The sequence below is a fragment of the Canis lupus genome, chromosome 5 (genome assembly GCF_011100685.1).
Source record: "Canis lupus familiaris isolate Mischka breed German Shepherd chromosome 5, alternate assembly UU_Cfam_GSD_1.0, whole genome shotgun sequence".
Classification (NCBI taxonomy): domain Eukaryota; kingdom Metazoa; phylum Chordata; class Mammalia; order Carnivora; family Canidae; genus Canis; species Canis lupus.
In genome coordinates, this window is record NC_049226.1 from 56,124,415 (window position 1) to 56,147,355 (window position 22,941).

At 47.3% G+C, this 22,941-nt stretch overlaps 1 protein-coding gene across 1 annotated transcript in view; it reads left to right on the forward strand.

Annotated features, from left to right (window-relative positions):
* Positions 1-22,248, forward strand: part of LRP8 (LDL receptor related protein 8) — a 79,709-nt gene extending 57,461 nt beyond the window's left edge. The window contains 10 exon segments of the mRNA XM_038537492.1: positions 506-733; positions 3,780-3,898; positions 4,151-4,290; positions 5,699-5,840; positions 7,009-7,161; positions 8,000-8,224; positions 10,154-10,222; positions 13,915-14,087; positions 15,176-15,352; positions 17,634-22,248. Of these exon segments, the coding sequence (XP_038393420.1) occupies positions 506-733; positions 3,780-3,898; positions 4,151-4,290; positions 5,699-5,840; positions 7,009-7,161; positions 8,000-8,224; positions 10,154-10,222; positions 13,915-14,087; positions 15,176-15,352; positions 17,634-17,672 (1,465 nt within the window). The 3' untranslated portion in view covers positions 17,673-22,248.
* The last annotated feature ends 693 nt before the right edge of the window (positions 22,249-22,941 follow it).

Here is a 22,941-nt window from a genome sequence, read left to right on the forward strand (position 1 = left end):
CCGGTTACTCCCTCCAGAATAAAATCTGGCTGCTTAGCACGTCCTGCAGAGCCTGCCAGGGTGCGGCCCCTGCCTGCACTTGCCCCTGCCCAGTACCTCAGGATTCCAGAATATATACCTCTGGGCACTTGCATGTGCTGTCCCTTCTGCTTTCTGTCCCTTGTGCTCCTCATGACCAGTCTTTCAGGACTCACTACGGAGCCTTCTCCAGCCTTCCAGGATAATGGGGTTTCCCCTTCTCGGCTGCTGTAGTATCTGATGCTTTCTGTAACCACATTGTGCTCTGATTACCTGGCTAGTAATTCCTGTCCCCACTAAAATGGGCTCCTCCAGGCTAGAGGCCGTGGCTGATTCAGGCCAACCCCGGGTGGCCCAGGGAATGTGTGGGATAGAAACTAGCCAAGTTCCTCCAGAATCCACGGCCATATCCTAGAGAGGAGAGAGAGGGGGAAAGGGTTCCCAGGCAGCTCCAGATGGACCCATGGCCAGCTTTGGTTGCTCTTAGCGCCTACATGGACAAGGCCAGCGATCCAGCAGAGCAGGAGGTCCTCGTGGATGAGCAGCTGCACTCTCCAGAGGGCCTGGCGGTGGACTGGGTCCATAAGCACATCTACTGGACGGACTCCGGCAACAAGACCATCTCCGTGGCCACGATGGATGGCGCTCGCCGATGCACTCTCTTCAGCCGTGACCTCAGTGAGCCCCGGGCCATCGCGGTCGACCCCCTGAGAGGGTGAGTGTCTGACCCAAACTTCAGATTCTCACTGTAGGCACTCAGGCCCCAGGTGTCTGTCATCAGAGCTATCTGAGGACTTCGGAAGGTCCCGGGCCACTGAGGCAGCCCAAGACAGACCATGTGGGCCCCCCCAGATTGTTAACCCTTCTTTGGGTATAGTCACCAGGGTTCTCCTGGACTCTGCTGCTCATTCATCATGTCATAGGATCAGTGCATCTCAGAGCAGAGTCGGGCTCTAGAGATTCCTAGTAGAAGCACCTGGGGCAGGAAACCTTTCCTCGGGCCGCCGTCTGCTGCAGGTGGGCATCTGGTGGCTGCTCCCACACTCCCAGAGACACGGAGCTCATTACTTCCTATAGGGGCCGTTTCGTTTCAATGCAGTTCTGCCCATAGAGAATGTTTAGGATTATTTTTTTCCCTTATATTCCCAAATCTGCCTAACTTTGACGGTCTCCATTGGCCTCTGGAGTCCCATCAAGCATGTTACCCCCTGCCCTGCAGGACACCAGTAATACCTGAGGACCAAGATCACTAGGTCTGCTGTGCTGCAGGCTCCCCACCCCTGTGCCCACAGTCTCTGGGCCTCTCACCATCCAGGCTGCCCTGCTCTGGCCACACCTCCATTTTGGGGGTAGGGACTCTGAACAGAGCAGGCCTCCTCCCTCCCTTCCTCAGCAGGGATGTCCCAGGAAGTCATATTAAGTGTGTCAGGATCACCAGCTTCTTCCTGTTATTGTTTCTTTAGTTGTGAAATAGGGATAGGAAACCCCTCTTCTTCCAGTGAGGGCTGCTGGGGGCAGGGTGGCCCCTGAATGTGTGAGGCCTTGGGTGGTGACTGTGACAGCTGTGCTTTAATGATCATGCCTAGGTGTACCCAGCCCAGGGCCAGGCCCCCAATGGTGCTGAGTCGGCTCACTTAACCCCCACTTCCGCCCTGCTCCCTGTGTCCCCCCACACATGGTTATACCTAGCCCATCTGAAGTCCTAGTCCCAGCGGGAAACCCACCGCACACCCAAGTTAAGATCATTTGAGGAGGGCAGCCCCGGTGGCGCAGTGGTTTAGCGCTGCCTGCAGTCCAGGGCGTGATCCTTGGGGACCCTGGATCGAGTCCCACGTCAGGCATCTCTGTATGATGCCTGCTTCTCCCTCTGCCTCTCTCTCTCTCTGTCTCTATGAATAAATAAATAAAATCTTAAAAAAAAAAAGGTCATTTGAGGAGGGTCTGACGAAGGGACTAGTTACAGAGGAGTGGGTGAGGTCTAATGCTCTGTCCCTAACAGTGTAGGCGTACCCGGGTCAGGAAGGAAAGGTGGTCACCTTCAGAGTAGCAGCCAGCCAGAGGCAGCTTTGTAGAGAGGAGCCTGGAACAAACATCCTGACCTTAGCCTCTCCCTTCTGCTCAAACATTTTGTTGAATGCAGCTGGAAGCCAGAAGGCCAGGGAGCCAAGCCCGTTGATGTGGCTCACATGTGGGTCAGTGTTTTGGTGTGCAGAGCAGAATGGGTCGAGAGTGGCTCCAAAGTGGCTAACAGAGGGTAGCCAGCATAACTACTCAGCTCCCCAGCTCCAAGTCAGCCTTGGCTTGACACTAGGTTTCAGCAGAGGCAGTTTTGGGGAGAGTTAAGCCCACCATTCGGCTTGACTTTGGGTTTTTTTTTTCTTATTTTAAAGATTTATTTATTCATGAGAGAGACAGAGAGGCAGAGACACAGGCAGAAGGAGAGAGCCTGCTTCTCCTTAATGCAGGACTTAATCCTGGATCCCAGGATCTTGCCCTGGGCCGAAGGCAGGCGCCCAACCGCTGAGCCACCCAGGCATCCCCCTCAGCTTGACTTTGTATTTAAATTTGAAGGCTGGCTGCTTCACTACGTAGTAACAGTGAGATCTGAGGGAAGTCAACTCCTTGAGCCACAATTTACTCATCTATAAAATGGGGCTAATAATTACACTGTCCTGGGGCTGTTATAAGGCTCGAATGAGAACATACATTGTCCAATTAATATTAAATCAGCATCTCTTTCTGTGTCTCACATGAGCTACCTGCCAGGTATACAATGGGGAACAAGACAGATGAGCCTGCCCCCGGTGGAGCTTAGACTAGTGGGGAAAATAGACGGTAAAATACACCAAACTCTCCAAAAGCACATATAAATAACTGATTGTATGAGTGCTAGGAAGGCAAGGGCCAGTAACAGGCACACTTACTTACAGAGTAGGATCCTGTACTGCAGAGACGTTCACACTGGGAGGTTGCCCCGGGATGGGTGGTGACCTGAGGCTCTATGAAGACAAAGCTCTGTCTGACAAAGGCTTGGTGCCCTGGAGCCCCCTGGGGCACGCGTGGGGTTTGGAAGGGTAGAGTGGTGGCAGCCCCAAAGGGGCTGCCAGAGGCCTGGGCAGGCAGAGCTTTGTCAGCCATGGGAAGGATTTGTAATTTTATTTTAAGGGCAATAGGAGAAGCCACCATGAAGTTTAAACACTAGAGAGTGACAACTTATTTCGGTTTCTGAGAGTTCATTTGCCTGCTCTATAGGGAATGGGATTAACGGACCAGGGATGCTACATTCTCAGTACATGAGGTGAAACCTTTTAGCTCAGTGCCTGGCACATAGTAGGTACTCAATAAATATTTAAGAAAGACGAGAGAGAAACCCTGGGCTGAGTTCTCGCTGCATGACCCTGGGTAAGCTGGCCACTTTCTCCTTTGTAGACCAGGAGAGTAAAAGAGGGTTGATGGGGGCCTTTCCTGCTCTGGCCTCTAGGGCTCTGATTAAAGCTGCCAGAGTGGGAGAGAGGGGCTCAGAGGCTGTTCAGCTGAGGCTGGGGGGACTCTCGGGGTCCCGGCTTCCCCAGGCTTTCAGATGAGGGGAAGTTAACGCACCTGCTAACTCTTAGATTTGATGGTTCCAATGGATTTCAGAGGCCCTCCCAGTCCCCACTGAGTATAATCTTCAACATTCAATGGGTCATTGAGCCCTGTGACCCAGACCACCCACACCCTGGGTGCGGACAAAAAGCCCAATTGAGTTCTTCTTTTATTAGGTTCATGTATTGGTCTGACTGGGGGTATCAAGCCAAGATCGAGAAGTCTGGGCTCAACGGTGTGGACCGGCAAACACTGGTATCAGACAACATTGAATGGCCCAATGGAATCACCCTGGGTGAGCCCTGCCTTCCCTAGGTTGGGGGCCTGTCCTGCGACCTGGTCCTGACTATCATCTGGAGCTCCATGGCTCCTGTTTTAGATCCCCTTACAGTGCCGGTGCCTGTATTTGTGGATGGTTGCCCAGGCTGGCCTCTTTGTGAGGCCTGGCCTGGATATGTGGGTAGGGAAGTGGACACAGGGGAGCAGAGATCCTGGTTGAGGTCCTGAACTCAAGACCTGATGCCCTGTTCCTGTGTTCCTCCCTAAGATTTGCTGAACCAGCGCTTGTACTGGGTAGACTCCAAGCTTCACCAGCTCTCCAGCATCGACCTCAGTGGAGGCAACAGGAAGATGCTAATTTCCTCCCCTGACTTCCTGAGCCACCCTTTTGGGATAGCTGTGTTTGAGGTGAGCCCCAGGAGGGGGGACACTACCCAATCAGGAAGCCAAAGCCTAGGAAAGGCTCATTCAAAGAGGGTGGCTCTCTGAGATTTGTCCAAATGGAGACAAAGGGACAGGGAAGCCAGGTGACTTGTATGTCTGCAAACTGAGGCTTTGCAGCCTGTTGTCTTGTGCTTCCTTCCCAAGACCCCTTTCAGAGCACTTCTCACAGGTAAGTTGCTGGACTGCGTGTGTTCCTCTCTGTACCTTTAGCACCTGGCACTGTACCCCCTGTACAGGAGGAATCCAATAAAGGGAGGGAGGGAAGAAGGAACATATATTTCCTTAGAATCTCCTGTTGAAAGTAGCCTGAGAGACGCTATTCAGTTCCGCATACTCCCACTAACCGTGGCTGGAGCATGAGGTCGTAGAAGTGAATTGGACATCAGCTCGGTCCGGTCCTCACAGAGCTCCTCAGAGGGAGGAGAGGCCAGACCCTCCCGTGCCTGTGTTCTGACCCTGACAACCTTTCTCTTTGGGGAAGGAGGAAGCCAGAACCAACCAAGGTCTAACATATCTATCTCTTCCCCTGTACTCACTCTGCCCCCAAGGGGAGGGAAAGCAAGGGGACAGTGGTCTGTGGTGGGCATTGGCAATATTAACTTGGAGTGACACACTCAGCACTGCTCTGAAATTGTGGGCAAAGCCCCACCTCCAAGTGCAGCCCCTGCTTCGACAGACAGGTGTGTTCAGACACGTGTGTGTGCTTGTGCATATACGTGGCATGTACGTGTAAAGTATGTGTGCATGTGTATACATAAAGTGTGCATTTCTATATGTGCTGGTGCTTGTGAATATGTAAATATGTATACCAGTACTTGGTTAAGTGTCATTTCGGTACAAGTATGCTTTTCTGTGTGTGTATGAACACATGGGTGTGTGTCCAGACCTGTGCACGAAGCTGCATGATTAAACCTGTAGTTGTGAGTTTGCCCACGGATGTACCTGTGGGCCTGTATGGACTAGATGCAGACATGTGTATACCCAGAGGCTGTAGGGGGACCCAACAGAGAATAGTCCTCTGTGGTTCATACCTCCCTTCCAGTCTCGGTCCCAGGCCTAGTAATGGTAACAACTGGCGAGATCCAACCCTGGGTTTCTGCTGGACTCGGGGAAGCAGGCTTAGCTCAGGGTTAATGAGCAGGCTTCAGGCCAAAGCACAGAATCCACAGATAACCATCTGTGACAGAAGGAAACCGGGGTCTGTGCCACAGATTCGAGGCTGAGAGCCCCCCTTCCTGTGAATCTGTGGATGAGGGGAGATCAGGGGAGATGTTGGGGCAGTTCCTCTGACTATGGTTTGGGGCTGAGCCCTCAGATTGAGGTCATGGGTGTGGGCTCTAGGCCTCCCATCCTCTGCCTCTGTACCCCACAGGACAAGGTGTTCTGGACAGACCTGGAGAATGAGGCTATTTTCAGTGCAAATCGGCTCAACGGCCTGGAAATCTCCGTCTTAGCTGAGAACCTCAATAACCCACATGACATTGTCATCTTCCATGAGCTGAAGCAGCCCAAAGGTGAGCCTTCCGTGGCCCCAGGTCCCCTGCCCACGTCCTCTCCCTGCACTAGTCAGGCTGTGCACACGTTGGTGTGACGCGATGTCCCAGCACCCGAGGGATCTAGCTGCAGCCCCCTCTCGTTGGTACAGTGCTTTGCTGTCACACGTTTTATCTCATTTCCTTCAGCTCTTGGTGAAATAAGGCTGGAGATAGAAGCCATATAGACTCCTCTTTGTGCCTACAAAGAGCGGTTATTAGTTTTCTCCTTGAGAAAGTAAAGGAAAGTTGGCTCAGGGAGGTAAACAGACAGAGCTAAAACCCAGGCTCAGGTCTGTCTGATCCCAAGAGCTCCTTCTGCCCCGAGGGAGCACGTCGCCTCTCATTTATTATGTGTGCTCATTTTGCAGCAGTATCAGCAAATGTACCCCGGGGCCTTGTAGCAGTCCAGCTCGTGGGTTGGGACCAGAAGCTGGGAATCCTGCTACTGGGGTGCGCCAGGATCTAATGCTGAGTCTACCTGTCACTCAGCTGTGGCCAGGGTGCCGGTGGGAAAGCACAGGGGAGCAAGGAGATGAGCTTGGTGCCTGATTCTAGATATAGAAATTTAAATAAGAAAGAGATGTGGCATGTGGCATAGGGGGAAACATAGACTTTGGAGCCCAGCAGACCTCAGGGTAAATTCCATCTGTAAAATTTTTGGAGTTATAACTCTGATCAATCTGTGGTTTTTGAGCCTAGGGGTGTTTTGTCTGAGAGTCTGGGGCATACAGCCGCCTCTCAGAGCTGCCGTCAGATTGAACGAAAGCGGTGGGGGGTGGGGGGAATCCCTGGGTGGCTCAGCGGTTTAGCGCCTGCCTTCGGCCCAGGGCCTGATCCTAGAGACTGGGGATTGAGTCCCGCGTTGGGCTCCCTGCATGGAGCCTGCTTCTCCCTCTGCCTGTGTCTCTGCCTCTCTCTCTCTCTCTCTCTCTCTCTTTATCTATGTGTGTGTCTTTCATGAATAAATAAATAAAATCTTAAAAAGAAAGAAAGAAAGTGGTGGGGAGAGGTAAAACATCAGGTACCAGTAACAGTGGTGGAGGAAGCCGTCTGAGCCAGCAGAGTGAGAAGAGCCTCCCTCCTTGGGAGAAGGACAACTTGGTGTCTCATCTTTGCTCCAACTCTCTCTCTCTCTCTCTGCCATTAGCTGCAGATGCCTGTGAGCTAAGTGCCCAGCCCAATGGAGGCTGTGAGTACCTGTGCCTTCCTGCTCCTCAGATCTCCAGCCTGTCTCCCAAGTACACATGTGCCTGTCCTGACACGATGTGGCTGGGCCCAGACATGAAGAGGTGCTACCGAGGTATGCAGACCTACCAGGGGTCTGGCCCCCTTCCTGCTAAAATCTACTCTCTTGGCTTCTGGGGTGACATAGGCTCCCGGTTTTTATCTGTCTGTTCTGGATGCTTATTGCCTTCTTTACCTTCCTGGAATGCTGGTGTCTCCAGCCCTTCCCAGGCTTTCTCTTCTCACTTCCAAGAGAAACACATGTATACATACAACATTTTAAATTCAGTTTCAGGGTGTTTCTGGAGCCCTTGAAGACCTAAAATTAAGAACCCTTGATCCCTATGGCTTTGGTTATTGTTTCTGTGCAGGTGACCTCGAGCTTACCTATTCCTCAAGTACACTTTAACACAGTACACAGAAGCCTTTTTGTGATATGATTGGGACTAATAGTTCATACTTCAACCGTATAAGTTTATATTCATTGTCTAGTCTTGATCAAAAGTCAAGACCTTTTGTTTGAGATTGTTGTGATTTCCAGGTTCAGTCGCTTAAAGTGGAGTGAGAATTTAAATCTAGCAGTGTGTAACAATAGGCATGTAAAATCCTTCTAGATTTATCTGATTTCCCCTTCTCCCGGTCTTTACAGTGGTCTTGCCCACACCTGATTCTATAGCCTTGTTTTAATGACTTGTCTTAATCAAGTCACTGTGCAGTATAAACACAAAGTGCTTGGGATTCAGCTAAAGGAAAAGTCGGAGCCTATTCAGGAGGTTTAGGGAAGCCTTCCCAAAAGTGGCATTTGAGCTGAGCCATGAGGAGGAGTTTATAAGTATAATTCGTAGAGGCAATAAGTTAGGCATAAAGCGATAGAATACTCTGTCCGAGTGACCTCTGTGGCATTTCCTCTCCAGCACCTCAATCTACCTCAACCACGACGTTAGCTCCTACCACAGCGAGGACACTAGCCGACACCACGAGAGCCCCTGGGACCACCGTCCACAGCCTCACCTACCAGAACCACAGCACAGAGACGCCAAGCCTGGCAGCTGTGGTCCCGAGCTCAGTTAGTGTCCCCAGGACTCCCAGCATCAAGCCATCTACCCCAAGCCCTGGGACCAGCAACCACTCCCAGCACTGTAAGGAACTGAGTTCCACATTCTTCCAAGGCATGGGAGGGGGCCTTTGGGAAGCCAGGATGGGGCTGGGGTGGGTGGATTTGTGGAAGAAGAGATCATACCAGAGCAGAATCCCTGAAGAAGCAGGTAGAGGTGCCCTTCTATAATTCAGGAGTCTCGGGTGCCCCTAACCTGTAGAGGGTCTTGTGGGAAGCTACTTCCCATCTCTGAGCCTCAGTTTCTTCACCTACAAGAGGGAATGGTAATTACCCTTCTCCCACCTGCTTCACAAGATTGCCTGGAGAGACTGAGGAGGAGTGTAAACAGAAGTGCTCACATACACAGCTGCTGGGCCTGTGCCGGGGTTCACGCAGTGCTGATGGGTGTGTCGCAGGGTGTCCCTCTAATCTGTGGACCTCAGAAGCTCTGGTGTCGGTTCTTAGCCCCCTCTGCAGGTTCCCAGATAGTAATATCCATCACTGTGGTCTGCTAGGCCCGCTTTCCAAACCCCGGCATGAAAATAATTAAGCTCAGCACTTATTAAATCATCAGGAGCAGTAATTGTCACTGCTAGGAATGTTCTGTCTCATTAGCCAGCAGATACCTTTTTAATTGAGTCACCTGCCAAGGGGACTTCCCCTAAGAAGATAAACCACCTTTTAAATTTTTTCCCACATGTGGCCCAGAAACCAAGCAGCTTGGCAGCACTTTTCTCATCGGGCCTATCTTGCCTGCAGAAGCTGGCTTTCCAGAGCTGAGCACTTGCCTCGAAGTCTGGAGAGGCAGGTGGCACGTGGATGAGCTCTGGGTCCTCTCATCTGGGGCAGAGCCTCCGAGCATGGAGTCTCCCCGCTGGTTCCCTGCTGCTCTGGGCCTGACTCTCGCTGTCCAGTGCGTGCTCGTGAGCAATGGGGTGCGGCCCTGCCACAGTGTCCCCCTTTGCTCCCCCTACCACTTAGGTTGCCCGAGAGTAATGCAGAGAAACAGGTATGCCGTGAGGACGGTATCCGGGCCATTGCCACAGCAATCACCTGCCCTCCTGGAGTGAATGTCACTGGCAGTTCCTCTTCATGCCTCAGGGGGCTGTCGTGAACATCCAGGAAAACAGCTTTTTAAACTAAAAAGTGCTATACAGATGTTATCGTAAAGATGGTTGTAAGACTGGGAAGGATGGTGCAACACACTTTGAAAATATGGTACATTTGCTGAGCACTTTCCAGTGTAGAATGTGCTTTTGTATACTTTACTTAGGCCTTGAAACAACCCCCTTTGAGCCAGGCAAGGCTGTGCCAGGCACTGGGCTAAGTAAGCATTCTATGTGAATTGTCTCACTTGACCTTTGCAGTGTCCCCAGGAGGTGGGTAACTTGCCCATGCAAGTAGTGAGGTGGAGAGTAGGGATTTGAACCTAGGGTGTCTGACCCCAGGAGCCTGTGCTGTTGATTCCACTACATTATATTGCATCCCATTTTAATTATTTGTTGAAAATAAGCTGAGAATCCAGGTGGACAGATGGACTATCCAAACAATAGAGACAGGCACTAGCTCCTGGCTGGAAAAGGCATTTGCCTCGATCTGTCAGCAGCATGGAGACCACAGTGTTCACTTGGCCAAGCACATCCCGCAGCTTCCTAGCACTGTGGTCCCATGAGAAGGGTGAGGGACATGGGGCACAAATCCCAGCTTTGGGTCTTAGCTCTGCTGCTTCTCTGTGAGTCCCCAGAACCCAGGAAGACTCTGCTTCCCTATGTGTGAAATGAAGATGACATCTGTCCTGCTCACCTCAGGGCAGTTTTGATAGGATCTGGGAAGACTGAATTGTTAGGCATGAGCCAGGATCATCTCTCTGGAATGGGGACAAGAAGCAGTTGGGGAGTTTTTTCAGCTTGAGGCCAGCAAGGACTTGGGCTCACCGTGATGGAGCATCATTCTGCACATTTGTGTTTTGCAGATGGGAACGAAGGTGGCAAGATGGGCTCAACAGTTACTGCTGCTGTCATTGGGATCATTGTGCCCATGGGTGAGTGTGGCCCCAAGTCACTGGGGAGAAGAGAGAAAGTGCACTCAAGCCCTGGGGAGAAGCACTAGGACAGGACAATGAGCACCCTGACCTGTCCCATCGAGGAAACTAGCTCAGAGATTTTTTTGCCCTGGCAGCCTTCCTGCCCACTCCCCAGTACTGCATTTTGGTTTCTTAGCTTGGCATGTAAGACCCTTTGGGACCTGGCCCCAGGCAGCCGTCCCAGGGCATCCCTATTCCCTGGCCTTCACACTCTGCATGCCACCCACCTGATGGCAAACTATAGGCTCCACGGGCACAGGCCTGGTGCCTCTCTTGCTCGCTACTCTCCCCAGCTCCTGGCAGTGTCTGGTAGGACAAATAGAATATTTGTCGAGTTAATTAGGAGAGCTGCTTGCCATCCCTTTAGCAAATCCTGCTGCCTTGCTTTCGTTCTGTTTGGTTTTCAACAAACATTTATCAAGGTGCTGTGATGTACCAGATTCTGTGATAAGTGGAGAGAAGGTGATTAAAAATGAATGAGACACGGTTCCTGTCCTCCGAACGTTGAGTCTTGCCGGAGAGATACGTGTAACAGACAATCTGATCACGACATGGGAAATCTAAAGTCAAGCCATATGTGGTCCAGAGGAAGTGCTGAGGAAGTACATAACTTGGCATCAGAAGAGAGAGGAAGAGGGCAGGGAAGGTTTACTAGTAGAAATGATAGGAAATTACTCACACTGAGGCAGCCAAGTGAAGAAGAATCCAGAGCAACCCAAGCAGTGAAAACAGCAGGAAGCAAAGGCCAGGAATGGGAAATACCACGGTGTGTGTGTGTGTGTGTGTGTGTATAACGAGAAGTTCACTGTGGCCAAAATATAAAATTTGCTTAAACCCCACAGAAAACCCTGGAGGCTGATTTACTCTCTCCCACCCCACTGTCTACATAGTACTCTGAATGTCCCGTCTCTTGCACCAGTCTCATCTCATCTCTTGGTGGAGTCTTCGAATGGCGCCCATTCATAGGTTAATCTCCCTTCCTTGCCCATGAGCCTCTCAAGGATGAGGACTTTGCCCATTTATCCCAGAAATCCCCAGTATGGTGGTGAGCAAGTGAAGGAATGTTTTCGGAAGTTTTGCGCTATGCAAACTGTGCCAAATGCCAGGGATCCAGGGAAGAAAAAGATGAAAGACTTTAAGAGCTTTCAGTCTTTAATCAGACTTGGTCATAGTAAGTGATCCGAGAGAGGTGTTAATGCGTATTACCATGTGCTGCAATAGAAGCGTGATGCCCTGCAGAAGAGAGGGAATGGTACTTGTACAGAAGGTGCCCTTTGAATTGGCCGTGAAAGGCTTTGACAGTCAAGATGATGGCTAGACCATTCTGGGCTGATCTGATTTTGAGTAGAGAGAGTGGGAAATACTTTGAACATTGTTTAGTGAAAGATAAGTCAAGCTCTTTCCTGCCATCCTCTCCTCTACAGAATGGCTGGTATGTGCAGTTTCCCTGATATAACCCACTCTGATATAATTAATATTTTTAATTTCTGCTCATCTGAGGGGTGAAAGAATAGTATTCTTTTCCTGGCATTTCCTTACGAGGTAGAGTATCTTTTCACAAGCTTAATGGCCATTTATATTTCATCCTTAATGAATTGCTTATTCACCGTCTTGTCTTGTTTTTCTATTGGCTTTTGATCTTATTCTTATTTGTAGAAATACTTGTGCATAACAAACATTAAACCTTTGTAATATACATTACAGATATTCTCTCCCATACTCCCACTTGATTTTTAAATATGTATGTGGTATCTTTTGCTATGCATGAATTTAAAAATTACAAGTGTCAGATATGTTCATTTTTTTTGTGTTAGAATCTCTGGGTTTTGTGTTTTACTTAGGAAGGTCTGCCTCACTGTAAATTATTAAAATATATCCCTGCATATTTTTCTATTAAACTTTATTTATTTATTTAATTTAAATATTTTATTTATTTATTTGAGAGAGAGACAGAGAAAGCCAGCTGGGGGGTGATGCAGAAGGAGAGGGAGAGGCAGGCTCCCTGCTGAGCAGAGAGCCCAGTGTGGGGCTCAATCCCAGGATCCCAAGACCATGACCTGAGCTGAAGGCAGACACTCAACCAATTGAGCCGGTCCGGTGCCCCATATTATTTTATATTTAGACAGTAATCCATTTGGAATTTATTTTAGAGTATGCTGTGAGGTAGAGATTTAACTATTTTTTTTCCTACAGACCTGTTTGTCTTGTTTTTCCAAGACCATTATTAAATCATCCATCCCTCTGATGTGAATCATCTTTATTATAAACTCCATGCCTACCCACACTTTGATCTGCTTCTGGGCTGTTCATTCATCACCAATTATCTATCTGTTCCTATTTGCTAGAAGAACTTCACACTATTTTTTAATAGAATACTGGGAGAACAACTTAGCTATTTTTTTTTTCAACTTCTCTTCTAGCTGAACTTTAGAATCCTCTTAATTCTATAAAAATCATGATGAAATCTTACGTTTTGGATATATAAGTTGATATGGAGAGAATTCATGTTTTTACAATATAGAAGCTTTGCATCCAGTAACAAGACACATCTCGCAACTTATTTGAGCCTTCTTTTATGTCCTTCTGTAAAATTGTATAGATCATATAGGACTTGTGTATTTATTAGGTTATTCCAGATATTTTGTAGTTTTTGTTGCGCTACTACAAATGTGTTCTTATTCCATTCCATTTTCTAATTGGTTATTGCGATTAGTAAGAAAGCTATTGACTTTTTATGTTAATTTTTGATGAACTAAAGTGATTTCTAAGTTTTTTATCTGCTTTTCCAAGATTTTTCTAAACATACAAAACTGATAATAACACTTTGGTTTCTTGCTTTCCCCTATGTGTCCTCTTCAGTTCTTTTTCTAATCTTACTGCAGAGCTAGATCTCTGAAACAATAAATTGCAGCAGTGCTAACAGGTATCCTTGCCTTATTCCTATCTTTAAAGGGTATCGACCATTACAATCTTACCAAAGTAAAAACTCCCTCTCTAGCAGCCTGGATAGCTGTCACCAGCCTCCACTTGAATGCTCATGATGATTGCCTATTATCTCATGAAGCTGCTTTGCCCCATCTTTGCCCAGCTGTGTTTGAGAACTTCCTCCTTTGCTCATTAATACATTTGTCTATTCCAACTCAGAGCCTGTGTCTCCTTCTAGAGATGCTCCTCTTTTTGCAGAGCCCTAGCTTTGGAAAGAAACGCCCCCACACCCCCATCTACCCTCCATTCCAAGGAAGCAGCTGCATTAGGACAAAGGTGTGGTGAAGAAATTCACTCATTCCCTCAGTACATGTTGCTGAGCTAGGCAGAGAGATGAGGAAGACACAGTCCCTGCCCACAAAGAGCTCGGTCCAGGCCGGGGTACCCGTATATGCAGTGCAGTACCATGCACTGGGGACACTCAGGAGGGGCAGCTGACTCTTTGTTGCTGGAGAAGTTGAGGAGACTTCACATTTGAGCTGGATCCTCAAAGATGAGTAGGTGATAGAGGAAGAGATAGGAGAAGGGCTTCCAAGCAGCAGAAGAATAACGGGGAGAACAGCCTGAAGAACAAGGGAAGTTAGAGAGGTGGCAAGAAATGCACCAACATTTGAGCAATGGGCTGGAGCCTCCTGGAAGCTCAGTGTGTGTGTCCCTTTTGCTAGCGGTAATAGCCCTGCTGTGCATGAGCGGCTACCTGATTTGGAGAAACTGGAAGCGGAAGAACACCAAAAGCATGAATTTTGACAACCCAGTGTACAGGAAAACAACGGAAGAAGAGGATGAAGATGAGCTCCACATAGGGAGGACTGCGCAGATTGGCCATGTCTATCCTGCAGTAAGTACCCCTTAAGTACCCCTTGCTGGAAGTTTGCCTTCCTCCTCCCTCTGTCCCTCCCTCCCTCCCTCCCTCCCTCCCTCCCTCCCTCCCTCCCTCCCTCTCTTCCTTCCTCTTTTGTTCCCTCCTTTTCTTTCTCCCTCTCTTCCTCCCTTCCTCCCTTCCTGCCTTCCAACATTTATTAAGAACCTACCATGTGCCAGGCACTATTCTAGGCCCTCGGGACACAGGGATGCTGGGGCCGGTGGTTGGGGTAAAAGTGTGTTAGGACCACCTTGTAGCTAGGGGCTCTTCCTAGGCTAAGGAAGCCAAAGGTCTTTCTTTCTGCTGAGTAAGTTTTCAGAATCTTTGGCCTGGAAGAATCACTGTGGCCATGCAAACTGTGGCCACATAATTCAAATATTTAGGTTTCAGCAAACCCTGTGTGCTGGCAGCAAGCCAAGCACAGCACCAGATATGCATGTTCACAAGGAAGGAAGGAGTGTACTTGCTTCCAAGAAGCTGGTGGGGGTGAGAGGGAGTCACTTACTATGTATAGCTGTGTGCGTAGTGCCCTGGTGGAGCTCAGGAGTCTCTCTTCCGGGAAGCTTTCCCTGGTTCCTTTGTTCTTCCACAGCCTGTCTCCATCACAGCTCCTGCCACAATGTAGTCCACTTGTCTTTTTGCTCATTGGTCTCCCCACGAGACCGTCAGCTCCTTGAGGGCAGGATTGTTCAATTAATCTGTCTCCCTAGTGCCTCGCACAGCATTGCTGGCTCCCAGTACATATTTGCCGAACAAATGCTATGGGAGCATCTACAAGGGAGGGAGTTTTGTTAATTCTGTCTGGGAAATCAGGCAGAGAATGCCTCACAGAGGTGGTGACAAATGAACTGTAATCCTTGAAAGGTTAATAGATTTTCAGCAAGAGAAGGAGGAAAAGGGCATATTCCAGAAAGAAGCCTGTGCAAAGGTTGAGGGGTACAGTAGGACTTGGCTTCTTGGGGGAGCAAGGACCGCAAAGTGTCTGGAGCAGATGTCATGGTGGTGTAGCAGAGTCAGGGGGCTGAGTGTGACCTCATAGGTCATCCAGTCCATCCCCCTGTCAGGCAATCAGCAGCTTTGATCACCCACTGTGGGCAGAGCCCTGTCTTGGGGAGACCAGAGAACTGGAAGACCCAGCCCCTGCCCTCAAGGAGCTTTTTGTCTTGCCGGGGGACCCAAGGTCACAGCCGCACCAACTCCCGAAGAACCCTCTTTCCGAGCTGCCTGTCGTCAAGTGCAAGGTAGGGCAGTGCCACTTTGAGTCTGAGGGGCTGGCGAGTGAGGGCTTGAGCCTAGGCAAGTGCAGCCAATCCTAGAAGGCTTTCTGGTCCTGGAAGGCTGCAAACTGTAAGCTGGGTGTTGGGGCAAAGAGGAAAGATGAGTTCGTTGTAGACTGAGCAAATGGCGCATGGAAGAAATGATCGCGTATGGGGCAGAGTAGACTGCATTGGTGCTGAAGCACGTTATTCATGAAGGGGAGACATGGGAAATGACGTCAAGCGAGTGAGGAGGGCTGGCAGATGGCCTTGAGACTTCAGCCTCGGCCGATCACGCAAACAGGTGCTTGACCAAGTGTTAGACTAGGTGGGGGCACAGTGGAAGAAGCGCTGAGCTTAGCCTGAGGAGGTGGCTCCTGGTTTTTTCACTGCTCCGTAGCTGTGGTCTTAGTCACTTCTCTCTGCTCACTTCTATTTGTAAAATGGGAATGTTAACCCCCATTCTATCTGCCTCCTAAATTCATAGTGTTCTGGTGAGACAGCACACGTGCGAGAGCTTTGTGAGTTATAAAGCACTCTGTACGTGTGAAGTGGCATTGTGTCCCAGGGAGCAAACTACCACTCTGGAGGAGCGATTTCTGATGTATCTGAGGCCCAAGGAATCAGCTCCTGCCAGCTGCAGGAAAATAGAGCAGGAGAGGGAGGAAATCAACATTTACTGAGAACCTCCTGTGTGTCAGACACTACTTGGTGTTTTACATACATTTCCTCGTGTGGTCTTCACAGCAGCTTTATAAAGTTGATGTGATTAGCCCCATTTTGCAGATGAGGAAACTGAGACTGGAGACTTTGAATGATTTGCCTGGGGTCACAGCTAAGAAGTGGCAGAAGCAGGATAAAAACTCTAGTGTGTTTGTACACAAAAGTCTGTGCTCTTTCCACTTACATCATGGGGTGAATAGCCTGGGAGCTCCAAGAACTGGTGTCCTCAGCAACCTGTTGTCAGGTAGTGCCAGCATCACTTCCGAGACCTGCCTTTGGCCTAGAGATCTGTCTTGGAGAGAGCGGGAGGGTAACTGGACTGGAAGAAGAGAGTCTCAAGTGCCTATGCTAGTAGAGCAAGGCTGTGGCATTCATGCAAAACCACCAGTAACCCAAAGATGACTTGAAAGGCAGTAGGGTCACTTTTTATTGCCTGTAGGCACAATTCCACAGATGGGAAATGTTAGTCTGATTCTTTTTTATTATGCTATCAGGTTGATCTAGAATACTCTGGCCCCCATGTGTGTTACTGTATTAAGTACTCTATAGAGATCATCTCATTTGGTTTCTCAACAACTCTATGTGGTAGGACCTGTTACTACTCCCATCTGACAGATGGTAAAGCCAGGGCTCAGAGAGGTGAAGTGGTGAGCCCAAATTCACTTAGCTACAAGAAAGATATTGATACACTGGGGTCTGCCCAAAGGAATGTATCCAGGAAATGGAAGAGTGGGATACAGGGTTACATCATACCCAGCTAGGGAAAGCCAGATGTGTAGACTGGAGGAGAAAATACTCAGAAGGAAAGGAAGGGAACACAGACACTGTCTGCAGATTTCACAGGTTGTCTGTATAGAACTCACTGAGTCTACGAGGGTCAGGGAACTTCAGAATACTTAAACAGATTTCATGTGGGTGTAAGAAAGAAGTCAAATCCACTGTCCCAATGGAATAGACCAGCTCAGGGGTTAATGGGCTCCGTCCACTAACAGTCAGAGGAAGTCTAGCATCTAATAACTAGAAAGTAGGGTTGAGGGAAAGACAAATTAAATTTAATTGACCTGTATTGCCTTCTGTTCCTGTATAATCAGCTAGGAGAAATGGGGCAGATTGCCTTCCTAATTGTGATTCACAAGCTAGAGGCAAGCAGCTAATGGCCTGGGTGAAACATTTGCCAGAGCTGACCCACTGATGTTGAACAAACCTAAAATCCTATAAGGAAAAGGACTCAGAAAGTTGAGATCTCTAAGCACTGCTTTACATCAAGGCAGAAGGGAGTGATGAAGAAAGCTACAGTTCTGCATTCACACAGACCTGGGTTCAAATTTAAGTTCACCCACTTGCTATGTGATCCAGGACAAATGCTGTTAAAGCTCATCAAGTCTCCGTGTCCTCATCTGTAAAATAAGTAAGACAAACCTGTCTCTTGGGGTAGTATGAAGATGATGTGAGCTAATGCCTGTAAAGTAATGGAATGTTTGCTACCTTGTGGGTACTCAGTTCCTGTGGGTCTAATGGTGATCTCTTTGCTCTGTCTCCCCAGCGAGTGGCATTAAGCCTTGAAGATGATGGACTGCCCTGAGGATGGGACCACTCCCTTCGTGCCTCATGGAATTCAGTCCCATGCACTACACTCTCTGGATGGTGTATGCCTGGGTGAAGGGGTTTCTGTACGTGGGTCTGTGTGAGTGAGTGAGCGTGTATGTGTGTAATTTCTTTTTAATTTATGTTGCGGAACGGTAACCACAAAGTTATGATGAACTGCAAACATCCAAAGGATGTGAGAGTTTTTATATGTATAATGTTTTATACACTTTTTAACTGGTTGCACTACCCATGAGGATTTCATGGAATGGCTACTGCGAAGTGACTAACATGATGTACATAACCAAATGGGGCTGGTGGTACAGTAGCTTACTCATCATTTTAAAAGTATATTTACAAGAGGGTATTTGGTTTTGGGGGGGCTTTTTTAGGTTTTGGAGTTTGGATTTGATTTTTTTTTTTTTTTTGGTATATAAAATGATTATGCTTTGTGGCTATCCATCAACATAAGTGAAAAAAAGAAGAAAACACTTCAACCCCCTCCTCCCACTTAGATTATTTATTAACATATTTCAAAAATAAGATTAGTTCTATAAATAATTTAGAGACATGAGAGTATTTATTTTTGGTATGAGTGGCCCACCATGCAGACTCTGTGTGCATTTACGTTTATATGTGTATGTATGAGAGAGAGAGAGAGGTCTGTAGAGAAGAGGTGCACCTGTGGCTGTTCAAATCCATACGGATAAATGCATTGGAAAACAGTCCACAGAGGGATATCTGTAGTTTTCAGAGAAGCCTTTGGCAATTTGGCTCAAAAAAAAACGGATGCCATGGTTTGTGTAAACATGTTGTGGAAGAGGCAGATCTTTCCCACCTCTGGCAATTCCTAGGACCCCCGTCAGTCACAAAAAGCCTTTCAGTTCCCCCGTGGCTGCTGTGGCTCCCACTTGGGCTTTCTCTTCTGTGGCTGAAGCCAGGGCACAGACTTGAACCAGTGCCAGAAGTTCTCATGATCTCCTGTGAGAATATGCCTGAACCTTGGCCGCTCCTTGTTTTAAAGTTCAGCATTTCAAGTAACTTCAGTTTCCTTCAGGATGCTTGGGTTGGATTCATTTTGTCTTCTCTGAAGCCCTCCTAGGGTGCCGTCCTTACTCATAGAGAGCTAAGCGCAGACATTTCTAGAACAGCTCAGGTTTCCTGTAGAGACTGGCTCAGGCACTGAACCTCTGAGATATGCTGTGGGTGAGGATAAGGACAGTGGAGTAGGTTCTGTTACATCTCTGTTTCTCCCTTTCCCTTACTCTCTCCCATTTCCTGTAAGTGAGGGAAACAACATAGGTTTGCTACCATCGTGTGTTCATATAGATGAGACTGGTTTTTGGCTTAGGTCAGAAAAAGTGGCCAAACTTGATGTCCTACGAGGGGGAAATGGTATACACAACACTATAGAATACTGGGTACATGTGTTCACACAGGGATTTGGTTTACTACTTTGTAAATAAAAGGAAAAACTCTGGGTATATGTATAGATTTTTTTTTTCATTATGGACACTTTTCTTTGTTTTTCCTGGGCCTTGGGAGAGGTGGGAGAAGCGCTCTTTTCTCTCTGTGGGGTCTACCATTGAAAACGTAATCCTACAGTCCCAGAAGGAAGTCTGTCCCCAGCGGATCTCATCCAAGACCTGATCTTTTCCTAACTCTGCTGTTGTGCCACTTCACGCCCGCCAGACAGCCAGGGACAAGACATGTGAACAAACTCTGACACCCCTCTGCCTTTGGGGCCCCCCAACTCAATGAAGCTTGGATATCTCACCAGCTTGATACCCTTCAAATTTCCAGGCGGGCATTTGGGAGTTCTGTAACCCTGCTCCTAGGACCTTTCTCCACATCACTCATGGTCTCCTAACTTCTGAGAAAACGTGTTCTGGAGCCTCGGCCCTATGCTTTGCATAAATAAGCAATTTTCCTCATGATACGCATGTGTCGATCGTCCCGAAACATTCGTTGAGAGGCAACTGACCTAGAGACCAATACCAAATAGGATTTTAAGAACAGGTGGCCAACTCCTATGGAGCTTAATCACTTGCTACTATTCTTTCAAGAATGGAAAGTAAAATTATTTTTGACTGAAGAAAAATGACAAAAAAATTTTGAGATTTACATGACACAAACAACTTTTTCTATGACCCACCTCCAAAGAAATAGAATTTCCTGGGGAAATGAGAACAGTGACTAACGTGTAGTTTCTAAACTTTCAGTCAGATCCTGGCCTTCACAGAAAAAAATAAATAAAAAGAATGAATGGAGTCAGGATGGTTCAGCCTGAGATCTCAAAATGATGATGAAACACAACTTTCTCAAAGACATCCACGTTTCCTGAATATGTTACAACTGCAGTTTGGAAGAGGTGGCTATGAAAGCAACCTGCAGAAGACAAATTGCAGAGTACCCACATGTCAGATGGTAGTCAATAAGATGAAATCTGAGGTGGTTAGGTCCATCCTCCCTCTGTAATCTTGGAGGCTTCTGAACTTCATTTTGAGGTACTATTGCATTTCTGTTGCCTTTTGCCCCTGTGCTATCATGCACCTACAGCCAATAACAGATCATAGAGTCCTTGGACTGTAGAGCTGGAAGGAAACCTACAGATAATGCCAGGAGGGTAGAAGATTTATCAGACTTTTTTTTTTCCCTCCGTCTGAAAGAAACTGGTCCCAGACCTTTTCCTCCTTTTCCTTCTTCAGGTGACTACTTCGGACTGTCTGAACATTGTATGAAACCTGCTACCTATCTTATGGCCTATCTTTCCAGTGGAATTATGACGACACTGGTAGAAATAGCCTTCCAGAAACAGAAAACTAAAATTTTATTTATTTACTCTTGATAACATGATTACTTATAAAATAGGTTGAGGTAACTTTTACCCTCAAGATGAGATCAGAGTTAAATTTATGGCAATAAGTACTGTGATCCCTCTAATCTTCTCCATGATGGCAGTATATTCATTCACTGAAACCATTTGCTAGGTACCAACTAAGTGCCAGGCACTGTAGATGTACAGGTCACTCAAGTGTTTTCTGTCCTTATGGAGTTCACAGTAACAATAGAGGAAGACATGTGGGAAAAAAAAGGAAGAGATTCTTTTCAGAGTATTATTAAGGCACAAGTGAGAGAGAGAGAGAGGTCATTTCTATATAAGGGGATGAGGAATGGGGTCAAGGAAGGCATTGTAGAAGTGACCTTATGCTAAGTCTTAAAAACTAAATAGGGGTGTCAGAGGAGACACACATGCATGAAACAGCATGGGGGCTTTCAGGAACGGCATGTAATTCATTGTAATGAGCAAAAGGCTCATGGGGGACTTAGCAAGAAATGAGGCTGGATGGAAAGACAGGTTCAATGTAAGCACTTTATAGAACACTTATGTTTAATTTCTGATTCAATTATGCAAACATTTCTTAGTCATTTATTGTGTACGAGGCACCACGTGCATCATGGAAAGTTCGTCAGGATGCATCGCCAGCACTTTGCAGACATGGCAGTCTTTAGCCTCAAGCTTTCCAGTGGCCAAAGGGAAATAGTGACTGCGTTTCGTATGTTTGAGTTGACCCTTTTTTAAATATAAGGGTAATGGAATTTTCACAGAAGTACTCCATGTTGTCAAGAGTCTCTGAGATTTTCTCAACATTGAGAAAACGATATTTGGGAGATGTGTAATCTGCACAGGGAACCCCAAGCACTGTCTAGTCAGGTGCCGGTGGGAGTCAGGAGAGAGCACAGGAATGTGAGCCTCACTCCTCTCCCTGACTCCAGCCATGCTCGTTATTTAACAGAATATAAATGAGTTAGCAATTAAACATTCAGAGTAAATAACTTCATTTCCCATCAATGCATGAAGATAAAGTATCGGAGTCTTCTCACAGTGTATTTTTAGGGTATTGGGGATTTTCAGGATACAGAGAACTTAGAGGTGGAGGAATTACAGCTTCAAATTTTCAGTTAATATAAGAAATCAGGAACTCTGTTCATTCTGGCTATGCACCATGTGCATAGTCAAGAATCAGCAGAAACCCTCTGCATTTGCAAACACTTTGTGCTATAAAAAGTAATTTTAAAGAAGCCACCTGTATATGTATATATATATTTAAAGACATGAAGGTTTTGATACTTTTTTACAAAAACTACAAGAGAAAACATACCTGTACAAAACCATGTGTTTTAAAATAGCATTTTGTTCTATACAGCTGTTGTTAATTTGGGGGTGAAGTACTGGTTTGCAGACTCCATCACATTGTACCCAAATGAATTTTCCTTGTTTGTCTTCCCCACTCCCCACCCTCAAAGGACCATATTTGATGTAACAGGCATGTTAGAATGTTGGGTCACACTAACAGTTTCTGCTCTTTTTGTCTTGTCATTCCGAGTTTCATTAGCTTCTGTACTCAGTGCCCTGTGCAGTCTGGTTTCTGTTCCAGAAGCAAAGGGTGGTGTGCTGCATCTCACTAGCTGTACTGACATCATCTTGGTGAACGAAAAACCAAATGTGAACATTTGTAAAATCAGTGCACTGTTTCTAGAGAGAGATTAAATTCATTTTTTAAAATCTGAAAGTGTTTCATTGTGATGTTTTAAGGGGGGAGGGGGTGGACCATCACTGATTGAGTCCCTACTGTGTATACCCAGTATTCAACATAAATTATTTTAGCCTTAAACAATCGATAAATACTATCGATACTATCATTGCGAAACGGGTGAAGGAACTACCCCAAGTCACACAGTTATATTTAGTAACCCCAAAGTACATGTAGCACATGGGGTGTTCTGTGCCTAGCTTGTCCTCCGCCTCTCCGTCTAATTTTTGCTTGTCCTTGATATTGCGTAGGACTGTTCCTTCACAAATCCTCCATTCTCTTAGACTCAGACCTAACCCGCAGGGTTGGGTAATTTCTGCTTCCATAACAAATTCTGCCTATTTGCATACCAGTACTTCTGCCTCGCCTCTACTTCTATGCCTCCGAGGCTGCTTTCACCAAGGTCCCTTGGGACTTCCTTGATTACAATTTTTTTTTATTTTTTCTTTTTTTTTTTTTCTTTTTTTTTTAATTTTTATTTATTTACTTATGATAGAGAGAGAGAGAGAGAGAGAGGCAGAGACACAGGCAGAGGGAGAAGCAGGCTCCATGCATCGGGAGCCTGATATGGGATTCGATCCCGGGTCTCCAGGATCACGCCCTGGGCCAAAGGCAGGCGCCAAACCGCTGCGCCACCCAGGGATCCCTACAATTTTTTTTTAAAGATTTTAT